The sequence below is a fragment of the Sander lucioperca genome, chromosome 16 (genome assembly GCF_008315115.2).
Source record: "Sander lucioperca isolate FBNREF2018 chromosome 16, SLUC_FBN_1.2, whole genome shotgun sequence".
NCBI classification, from domain to species: domain Eukaryota; kingdom Metazoa; phylum Chordata; class Actinopteri; order Perciformes; family Percidae; genus Sander; species Sander lucioperca.
Window position 1 is genome coordinate 11826400 of NC_050188.1, and position 11621 is coordinate 11838020.

The 11621-nt window shown below is 41.4% G+C and overlaps 1 protein-coding gene and 1 long non-coding RNA gene across 5 annotated transcripts in view; one reads left to right on the top strand and one right to left on the bottom strand.

Moving 5' to 3' along the window:
* LOC116050061 (gastrula zinc finger protein XlCGF7.1-like) overlaps positions 1 to 4442 on the bottom strand; it is a 25889-nt gene extending 21447 nt beyond the window's left edge. For all 3 annotated transcript variants that reach the window (XR_004895340.1, XM_035993012.1, XM_035993011.1), the window contains exon 1: positions 4258 to 4442. Coding sequence is in view for 2 of the 3 variants with exons in the window: in XM_035993012.1 (XP_035848905.1) it covers positions 4258 to 4306 (49 nt within the window). In the remaining variant the exon portion in view is untranslated. The remainder of the gene's footprint in view (positions 1 to 4257) is intronic.
* Positions 1 to 7630, top strand: part of LOC118493384 — a 24270-nt gene extending 16640 nt beyond the window's left edge. The window contains exons 1-3 of one of the 2 annotated variants that reach the window (XR_004895346.1): positions 6298 to 6600; positions 7292 to 7375; positions 7544 to 7630. This is a non-coding gene — a long non-coding RNA (uncharacterized LOC118493384). Of the gene's footprint in view, positions 1 to 6297; positions 6601 to 7207; positions 7376 to 7543 lie in introns of those variants that run through there. The other variant, XR_004895345.1, reaches the window with a different exon arrangement.
* The last annotated feature ends 3991 nt before the right edge of the window (positions 7631 to 11621 follow it).

An 11621-nucleotide genomic window follows, 5' to 3' on the forward strand; every position in this document is an offset into this window, starting at 1 on the left:
CAGAACTTTACAGCTCGGGCGGCCCGCCTAAGCTGGGGAACCCTAACGCCTTAACTAGGTCGTCAAAAAAAAAAAAAAAAAAAAAAATCCGCTGCACAAAAGGCCGTCAAGTCCATCTCGGAGAATAGCGCGGACGCGCTTCACAGGCCGAAATGAGAGAAAGAAAAAGAGAGAAAAAGAAAGAAATGAAAAAACAAATCGACCACGTCTCTCTCTAACCAAAATTTGAGAGTGTGCGACTGAATTTTACATCCAGTCGCACATGTGCGACTAGTAAATTTGTCCCCTTTTTTACACGTTAAACGTCTAAATTTCGATACCTGAGAGCGCGTAAGCTCAAGCTTATCTGTCCTCTCTGAAAATGGACAGAGAGAGGAGCTCTGACACAAACGCACACACTCGCACACACGCATAGCTGCGGACGGAGCAAACTACGTCGGCTCTGCAGTTTTGTTGAAGTCACAGTGAGTCACGGAGATGCCGATAAAGTGGTTTCAGGTCTGGTTACAGTTTTTCAAAACTTCACTCAGACAACGTTTGCTGCGATATGATATTAATGGAGAGGTGAAAGCGGTCGCGGTGCTGTTGACGTTACACTTCCTAAGCAGGCACAACGGTGGTTCTCTGCCCTGGTGGATGACTGACAGGCTGAGGTTGTAAGGCAAGGCAACTTTATTTCTACAGCAGCTTTCAGCAACAAGGAAACTTTATTTCTACAGCAGCTTTCAGCAACAAGGCAACTTTATTTCTACAGCACCTTTCAGAAACAAGGCAACTTTATTTCTACAGCACCTTTCAGCAACAAGGCAATTCAAAGTGATTTACATGAAACATTAACGAGCAATTAAAAACGGTCGTGATGAAAATAAAACAGGCTAAAAAAGAATATACAAATACAAGAATAAAAGTTACAGTGAGTAAGAAATGAATAATTATTCAATTTAATAGGTTGTAGGGATGGGTTTGGGAGGATAGAGGGAGGGGTTTTATTTTTATTTTTGTTTAATTTGTTTAGAGTGTAACATATTCTAATAAAATAACATAATGTTCTAAGTACATAGGATAAATAGGTTTGACAATATTTTTTAAAACTGAAATAACTGTTTTGTAATTATAGAGGGAAAGTACCAAAAAAAAGGTACCGCTGGGTAACGGAACTGAATTTCAGGTATCGGTACCAATATTGGTTCAGTAGTAGCCTAAACAATGCATGTTTAATTTGAAGTTGAATTCATTGTAATTGTAGACTAGAGCTGGTATATATATATATATATATATATATATACAGTGCTTAATTTGTAAAGTGGGAGGTCCCGGAGCGCAGAGGGGGGGTGGATCCGGCGACTCAAAACGGGGCTTGGAGGTAACGGAACCAAAACAAAAATTACAGCTGCCTACGTAGCTTCTCTGACTCTGACTAAAAAAGCCTAAACAACGCTGTGTGTACATCAGGGCAATGTTTATTTTTATTTCAGAACGTGCACTGCATCGGTGCGAAATGTAAAAAAAATTAAAAATACACTGCAACGATCGTTCTCACAAGCAGCAACTATCCATCGGACAATTAAAACATAAAACCCACCGTGGTCTCCACATTCTTGATCGGCAGAAACGATTTTTGCTTGTTTGGGATCCGACTGGCTAGCGTATTTGAAAAAGTTAAGCAAACTTTGTTGTCTTTTTGACATTTTTATCCTCAACCAGCACAAGCGCTTGTGTCACTTGAAGTGCAGCGCCGCGCTGTTGAAGTGCCGATCCCCTCCCTCTGTCTCCTCTCCCCCCTCTGTCTTACCCTGAAAATTCACCTCAAAACACATTGAGTTCCACAACTTTTGTGGAACTCCAATGGGGAATCAAGACTAACAAGACAGATAACAACATTGAACACTACACAAACAGTAGTTTATTTTTTTCATTTAGGCGACTAATTTTTCATAGTGACACAGGAGGTGCCGGATCCAATAAAAAAGGTTCCGGATTCAACGTCGGAGGTGCCGGAACATGTTCCGGCGTGTTCCGGCTCAAATTAAGCCCTGTATATATACTAAAAACAAAAATATATATATATATATTTTTGTTTTTAGTTTTTCATGACAGCGATGGTGCTGTCAGTTAACCTTGTGACACTGAATTTCAAACAGCACGTTGTAATTTCTGCATCTGTTATCAAAGTATGTATTAGTAATACAGTGGAAATTAGCAGAAATGTGAATATTTGGTTAGCATGTTGATTTACAGTGTGTGCCCCTAAATTTTCTGGTTGCGCCCCTAAAATTTTCAGTTGGGGGCCACTGTGCTCCTAGTGAAAAAAGTTAGTCTGGAGCCCTGGATCTGGATCAAGGCACTGGCTCAGATCTGGAGCGGAGGGATGGGTTAAATGCAGAGAATGAATTTCGCTACATCTAAGTATACAGTATGTGACAATAAAGTACCTTTACAGAAGCATCGCTGCATGTGATGCTAGTTAACACTAATAAGACGTTACACTTGGCAGCAGGTAACGTGTATGTTAGCCTACCGTTAGCTAGCAGATGGATTAAACACAGTTTAAATGCTGACAGCTAAACGGTGTAAAAGTGTGACTGTATTTCACTGGAGAGGATTCTAACAGGACGTCCTACAGTCTGCTGCTAAAGCTATGAGCTAACAGACACTAACTAGCTCTATGGTCACTGCTGTTGTTGGAAAAACAACACACACACACACACACACACACACAGAGACACACACAGACACACACACAGACATACACACAGAGAGACACACACAGACATACACACAGAGACACACACACAGAGAGACACACACAAACACACACACACACACAGAGACATATACACACACACACACATACATACAAACATACATACATACATATACACACGCACAGACACACACACACAGAGACACACACAGACATACACACACACACACACACACACACAGAGAGACACACACAGACATACACACACACACACACACACACACACACAGACATACACAGACATACACACACACACACACACACACACACACACACACACACACACACAGACACACACAGACAGACAGACACACACACACACACACACACACTTCTCCAATTTCCTGTTCCCAAAAGTTACAAATCAACGTTTTGGTCAACTGATGGACTGATTTATATTTATTAATAAATGATATGTATGGATATATTTTATATTATTATAACATGTGACAGCCTCCCCTCTTTGAAGTTGATTCATTTCTTCTTCCAGCTTTGACAGCATCACAGATTAAGCCTTCAACTATTTATAAATATATATTTCAGCTGATAGCTTCTTATGTGAAAAAAATTTAGCTTTTTAGCTCCCAAGATTTCTCTATCGCATAGTCAGAACTGGCTGGTACTGGATGTACTGGCTCTTTAAAAAGGTATTTCACCAGGTAGAAAGTTCATTATGGGATATAATCTGTCAGCTAAAAGCCTCATGAATGAAATCTAGTCATTCTGAGGCAGAAATAACCTTTTAAACACAAGGTAGAAGCTGCAATCACTTTTTTGGCAAGACTGGATGGTTATAATGTAGGCAGCGCTGGAATGTAACTAAGTACATTTACTCCAGTACTTGTACTTCAGTCCAAATGTTGAGGTACTTGTACTTTACTTGAGTATTTTCTTTTCATGCCACTTTCTACTTCTACTCCGCTACATTTCAGAGAGAAATATTGTACTTTTTACTCCACTCCATTCATCTGTTACAGCTTTAGTTACTAGTTACTTTAGTTACTCCACTACATTCATCTGACAGCTTTAGTTACTAGTTACTTTAGTTACTCCACTACATTCATCTGTTACAGCTTTAGTTACTAGTTACTTTAGTTACTCCACTACATTCATCTGACAGCTTTAGTTACTAGTTACTTTAGTTACTCCACTACATTCATCTGTTACAGCTTTAGTTACTAGTTACTTTAGTTACTAGTTACTTTAGTTACTCCACTACATTCATCTGTTACAGCTTTAGTTACTTTACACATTAAGATTCCTTACTGTAACAGTGTGGTATTAGTACTTTAACTGCAGTAAAGGGTCTGAGTACTTCTTCCAGAACTGAATGTAGGACAGCGGATGTTGTTCTTGCAGCTGAAGGACTGTGAGGATAAAGTTAGCAGCTGATATAAAAACACGTTAGCTTCAGGAGCTAGCTGCATGCTACCAGCTAGCAGGCTAACGTTAGCTTAGCGTGATTATGAGAGCAGTTAGATTGTCAGACTAACCTTCTCCCCGCAGCTTGGTCTCCTCCGTGTGTTCCCGGTGTCGCTCCATCTCTGATCAACAAACTAAGAAACGCTGTTTGGGATTCCCTGATCTGGATTCAGCTAACGGCTTCTCTCCTCACTGCTCCCGCTGCTCAGCACGGGGAAACAACAACAAACACCACTTCCGGGGGACCGCTGTCAAAATAAAAGCCCCGTTATTCTATTTTCACTTTTTTGGTTTTGGTTGTTCATATATTGTTCATATTACATAGCCTTATTTATTCTGCTCTTATAAGGTAACTACTAAAACACTGAACATATTTATATTTATATTACTCTAAACCACCATCTGTAAACCAACTGTTACTACTGTTTACACTGCACTATATTTCCTGTCCTGTCTATACCTGTATATCACGTTGCACTTTTCGGCTTTTTTTGCACTTGTTTGGGCGCAAACTGCATTTCATTGTCATTAAACTTGTACTCTGCACAATGACAATAAAGTTGAATCTAAACTAATCTACTGTTGTAACTTTTTAAAGATTATTAGAAAAACTGATGGATTGATGTATATTTATTTAGATATGTTTATAGCCTTTAGTTTTATAACATTTGATGCATTACATGAGATGAATATATTTTGCAACAATATCCAGATAGAAGACAAGGGGGGTTTTCATGTTACTGTGTGTCACACAAGCTAGACAGCGGATTAAGCTGGGATTTCCCAGTTATCCTGGATGATTTAAGTCTATTATTAAGACTAATATTGATCTTGTAGTTGAAAAAGGAGCCTCATATAAGAATGATATTTCCTCCTATGGAGTCGGTTCATTCACATTCGGAAATTGCCTGTTTTGGACTGGGAAAATGGCGGATAGCGTCAACAACAACTGCTAACGTGAGTTGCTCAAAACCTTTTTAGTAAACTCTGTGAACACAAACAATGTTGTCAAGTCTTTGGTTAAGGTGTAGAGCTCCTGGTGATACTTGGAGCAAAGTCTCATGTTGTGTCGAGCCTTCTTAGTGGTTTAAAAATAGATATTTTGAGGCTAGCATCAAAGTGCCCCTAGCACTCCCATTCAAAAGGCCATTTGACCCAAAAACTAGAATACGGTAAATCTTAAAAGTGGCGTTTCCGTCCTAAATATGCTTTTAAACTAAAGTTTGACTCGGGTACATTGACAAAAAGACCCTAGGTTGCATTTTGGCGAGAGTTACGCTTTAAGTCAAAAGCATCACTTAAACCTAACAAACATCCATTAGACGTCATTTTTAATCTCAGTCTATTGATCCAAAGTGCAGCAGATCAAATAAATTAACAGCTATTGAGTTAAAATAGTTTCTACTGGATGATACCTGACAGGTCATATGGTGAAAATAAATTACAAATATTCTTTACTTGGGCAAAAGAGTAAAGGTAATCCAGCTCACTGTCTGAAGTTAAACAGATAACTTGTCATGGTGGACAATAAGATATATTATTTTCTAACTCTCTCTACCTTCCTTTTGAGAGACTTTGCACCCTGATTTTGGACATTTAATGTTCCTGGGCTTTGAGAAGAACAGCTCTAATGGCCTCTAGTCTCGACACTTTATTTCATCCTGGAGGGTACTCAGCATGTCCTGGTGACCACACCGGTCATATCAAACCATTATATTTCTTTATTTTATTAGCTTTACCATGGCCTAATTAGTGGCATAGGAGACACTACACATGTCAAAAGATCTTAATCATTTTGGTGTCACTGATCATATTATCTTGGAACATAGCAATGCACAAGTGAGTTTTTATAGTTCTATACAGATCATAATATGTCCATCTCAGCTTTGCTTTAATCCAATGTGTAGTGAATAAACTCCCATATTGAAACATGATTAATAGTGAATCTTGCTAAACATACGTTACTTAGAAAGAAGTGAATACATGTGTGGGTCCTATAAAATATCAGGTGGTTACATTTGTCTGATTTCTTGATTATAATTGATTATAAGACAGACATTACAAGACAAAACAATATCTAATAAAATATTTAAAATAAAAGTGTATTTTTTCCTACCACACAATATAATGTCTTCTATCTAGATGTTGATACATAACGATTTTTGTTTGATACTTGAGAAGTTTAGCTTGGACTTAAAGTCACCAACGTTATTCCATGTCATCAGTCTCAGGATCAGAAGAGTCTCCAGTCTGGTCTTCAGTCTCTGGTTGTAAAAGTGGATGTGAGTTCCTGGCTGGTTCTGGTCCTCCACAGTCCTCTCCATCAGCTTCTGTTTCCATCTGACCAACACATTTATGTGTTTTGAGTTTAGACCGCTGGGCAAATTTTCTGTTACAAACTGAGCAGCTGAAAGGTTTTTATCCTGTGAGTTCTCATGTGTCTCTTCAGGTTTCCACTAACAGGGAAAGCTTTACCACACTCAGAGCAGCTGAAAGGTCTTTCTCCTGTGTGAGTTAGCATGTGTCTCTTCAGATGTGTCTTGTAGCCAAATCTTTTATCACAAATTGAGCAGCTGAAAAGTTTTTCTCCTGTGTGACTTACCATGTGACTCTTCAGATTTGACTTGGTGCCACATCTTTTCCCACACTCAGAGCAGCTGAATGTTTTCTTACATGTTGAATCATGTTTCAGAGAGTTTAAAGCTGACTGAGGTTCTCTGGTCTCCTTCCAATCAGCACTGTCATCAGTCTCAGGATCAGAAGAGTCTCCAGTCTGGTCTTCAGTCTCTGGTTGTAAAAGTGGATGTGAGTTCCTGGCTGGTTCTGGTCCTCCACAGTCCTCTCCATCAGCTTCTGTTTCCATCTGACCAACACATTTATGTCTTTTGACATCAGAACGCCAGGCAAATCTTCTGTTACAAACACTGCAGCTGAATCTTTTCTCTCCTGTGTGGACTGCCATGTGTGACCGTAAACTTTCTCCCACTGTAAAAGATTTCTTACAGACTGAGCAGCCGAAAGGTCTTTCTCCTGTGTGAGTTATCATGTGGTTCTTCAGGTGTCCACTATCAGAGAAAGCTCTACCACACTCAGAGCAGCTAAAAGGTTTTTCTCCTGTGTGGATTCTCATGTGTTGTTTTAGATTTCCTCTCTGTGTAAAAGATTTCTTACAGACTGAGCAGCTGAAAGGTTTTTCTCCTGTGTGAGTTATCATGTGTGTCCGTAAACTTCCACTCTGTGTAAAAGATTTCTTACAAACTGAGCAGCTAAAAGGCTTCTCTCCTGTGTGAGTCATCATGTGTGACTCAAAATTTTCACTCAGCGAAAAAGATTTCTTACAGACTGAGCAGCTAAAAGGTTTTTCTCCAGAATGAGTCATCATGTGTCTCTTCAGGGTTCCACTATAAGTGAAAGCTTTCCCACACTCAGAGCAGCTGAATGTTTTCTTACATGTTGAATCATGTTTCAGAGAGTTTAAAGCTGACTGAGGTTCTCTGGTCTCCTTCCAATCAGCACTGTCATCAGTCTCAGGATCAGAAGAGTCTCCAGTCTGGTCTTCAGTCTCTGGTTGTAAAAGTGGATGTGAGTTCCTGTCTGGTTCTGGTCCTCCACAGTCCTCTCCATCAGCTTCTGTTTCCATGTGTTGAGTTTGTCTCTGATGAAGCTGTGAGGACTGAGCTTTCTCTTCATCATCTTCACTCTTCACAGGGACAGGAGTGAATGGGAACTTGGTGATATCAGCCTCCTCCAGCCCTTGAAGCTGCTCTCCCTCCTGACTGCTCCACAGTTCCTCCTGTTCCTCTTTAATGTGTGGGGGGGGCTCTGGCTCCTGCTGGTCCACACTGGAGCTACACTCCTGCTGCTCAGGGGGAACCTCTTCTTTAACCAACAACAGCTGCTCAACATCTGCAGGAAACATAAATTGAGGAAAACTTGAAAGTCAGACATAACCAAGAGAACTGCACCATTCAACAACTTGCCTCCGTTAGTCAGTCCCTCCAGGATTTCGTGATGTCGTGATCACAACAATTCACGCAAATTATTTGGTGGTATTATTTTTGTGGTGGAGAGTGGACCCCCCCCCCCCCACACACACACACACACAGATGTATTTTTCATAGATGTTCTTTTGAACGTACACATGTTCCACCAAAACAAATTCCTTCACAAGATTTTGCAGAGGCACCGTGGCTCCATCCGGAGCTTAGCACCACCCAAGACGATTGTGATTGATTTAAAGAAATGCCAATAAACCAGAGCATGTTTTTCTCCTATCCAGGAATGCTGTGTGGAGTAGCCAGACCTTCCTCCGCAGTGCTGTGTAGGAAGGTCTGGACATGCGAGACTAGTAAAATAAAATGAAAATAAATAAACCAGGTTCTCTTGAACTTTTATGCTTTTGACTTCTGCCAATTCTTTCCCCCTAAAAACCCTGTTAACGTTGTTCCTACCTTCCTCTTCATCATCTTCACTCTTCACAGGGACAGGAGTGAATGGGAACTTGGTGATATCAGCCTCCTCCAGCCCTTGAAGATGCTCTCCCTCCTGACTGCTCCCCAGTTCCTCCTGTTCCTCTTTAATGTTTGGGGGAGGCTCTGGCTCCTGCTGGTCCACACTGGAGCTACAGTCCTGCTGCTCAGGGGGAACCTCTTCTTTAACCACCAACAGCTGCTCAACATCTGCAGGAAACATAAATTGAGGAAAACTGGAAAGTCAGACATAACCAAGAGAACTGCACCATTCAACAACTTGCCTCCGTTAGTCAGCCCCTCCAGGATTTCGTGATGTTGCGATCACAACAATTCACGCAAATTATTTGGTGGTATTATTTTTGTGGTGGAGAGTGGACCCCACCCCCACCCCCCCACACACACACAGATGTATTTTTCATAGATGTTCTTTTGAACGTACACATGTTCCACCAAAACAAATTCCTTCACAAGATTTTGCAGAGGCACCGTGGCTCCATCCGGTGCTTAGCACCACCCAAGACGATTGTGATTGATTTAAAGAAATGCCAATAAACCAGAGCATGTTTTTCTCCTATCCAGGAATGCTGTGTGGAGTAGTCAGACCTTCCTCCGCAGTGCTGTGTAGGAAGGTCTGGACATGCGAGACTAGTAAAATAAAATAAAAATAAATAAACCAGGTTCTCTTGAACTTTTATGCTTTTGACTTCTGCCAATTCTTTCCCCCTAAAAACCCTGTTAACGTTGTTCCTACCTTCCTCTTCATCATCTTCACTCTTCACAGGGACAGGAGTGAATGGGAACTTGGTGATATCAGCCTCCTCCAGCCCTTGAAGATGCTCTCCCTCCTGACTGCTCCCCAGTTCCTCCTGTTCCTCTTTAATGTTTGGGGGGGGCTCTGGCTCCTCCTGGTCCACACTGGAGCTACACTCCTGCTGCTCTTCTTCACCAACAATCACTTCCAGAACATCTGGAGGTAAAGCTGAAACACCGACAGACATACATTAAATATCAGTCTCAACAATACTTTGCTAATTAGCCGATTTTACCGTGATAAGGACGCAGCTTCAATTTAATTCAATTAAATTTTATTTATAGTATCAAATCATAGCAAGAGTTATCTCAAGACACATTACAGATAGAGTAGGTCTAGACCACACTATATAATATACAAAGACCCAACAATTCGAGTAATTCTCCCAAGAGCAAGCATGGTCGTGCGAGATAGAGAGTGACTGAAGAGAGAGAGCGCCCAGCGGCGTTAGAACAAAGCCGTAAATCAGAGAAATAAAACGTGTTTTCGCCGATTCATCACTAGAAATGCAATTGTAGCAAGCATCTCACTATCACTAACGTTATCCACATTCATATTTACACAATACATGATATATCCAGCTACAAAAAGTCTAAAAGTCGGAAGTTAGGACGGAAGTGCAAAGAGTGGTTGCAATGGAGACGATACACCATCTTGTCTCGTCTCACTGGAGTTGAGTTCTGTTGACAACTCTGTTGCTCTGATTGGTTGTAGGTCTATCCAATTGAGTGCAGAGGCATTTTCTTTCCCGGTTCGGTTGAAACACGCCCCATAATCACAGCCCAATGGAGCAGAATCAGACTCAGATTCTGACTAGAATCTGAGTCTGACCACGTCAGGCTATCGATTTATCCCCAAAGATCATCATACAAAACTGAGCTTCCAAAACACAAAAAAAAACCTTCATACCTCCACTGGCTCTGGCTGTAAAAGCTGTGCCGGTCTGTCTGAGAAAATCTCTGAACTGGAAGGTAAGATAACTTTGCTGCACCGGATCAGACAGCAGGGCTCCAGACTGCAACCAAATGCTTGCATTATACAACCAACAGCTGTCAATCAAGGTAAACTACAGAGGTCTGTGGGTTAGATCACCTTGAAAGTGAACAATCATAGGAGGGCCAGTACCTCCGTGGTTTCCGCCGCCAAAGTGTCAAAAGTCAGTTTCATTCACACGTGCAGAAATCAACTTGGAGAGCAGAGTTTACCTGTGAGAACATGTATGTCTTCCAGTGCTCGCAAAGCGGACATTCTGTGGTGCGTGGTGGCTGCTGTGTACATGTGCTGCTTAGTTTTATAAATGCGGGGGCCATTCTTTCCTTCTCCCTATGTTTTGTTTTAACGCTCGCAGCTGCCTGTTCAACTCTCGATTGTTGAATCGGTGCGTGAAGGATAACATCTGCGTATGTGAAACGATAGAATTTGCTTGTGAGCATGTTTTATCACACTCGTGAGATATGACATAATCGTGACTTCATAGAAAACCTCCTTTTGTATGAAAACATGCAACTGATTGAGACACAGACATTAAAGGAGTAGCTTCTTATTGTATAAGTGGTGCGGTGGTGCATGGAGCAAAAGTCTGTATTGCTGCTGCGCATGCTCTCTACTTATTTTACAATCCTCTTGTCAGAATGTTTTTCTGCTACAAAACGCACATGTTCCTTCGGTTGAACTCGCCGTATAACGCCGTGGCTTGCTGGTCTGATGTGGGGGATCAGGTGACTGCCGGGGCGGACTGATCATGCTCCAGATGTGGGCTGTGCACTGGATCACAGGTGTCCTCCTGTGTCGGGCGGTGGCACAATGGCCCAGCGATCAGGATTACAATAACATGTTTATTCACTACAATTATCCATGTTAACACGGACATCTGCGTTCAGACAGCCTGCATCGGCCGTTAGACTGGAGCCGAGTTTGGCAAATACTGCTTCACTTATCTTAACTACCAGACCATCAACTATCTCCTCGTCTTCCACCATTTTGTCAGGTCTGCTGGTCGCGGCTGAGTTTTTTCAGATTTGGGTCACAGGACTTGTTTGTTTTCAGGTGCGCGATCACGGAAGGCTTGTATCATGTGGAGGCGTTGACAGTGTTGTTGTCATTACTTACAATTCCTCATGGGGGAGACAGAAACTACCCACTATAGCAGGGA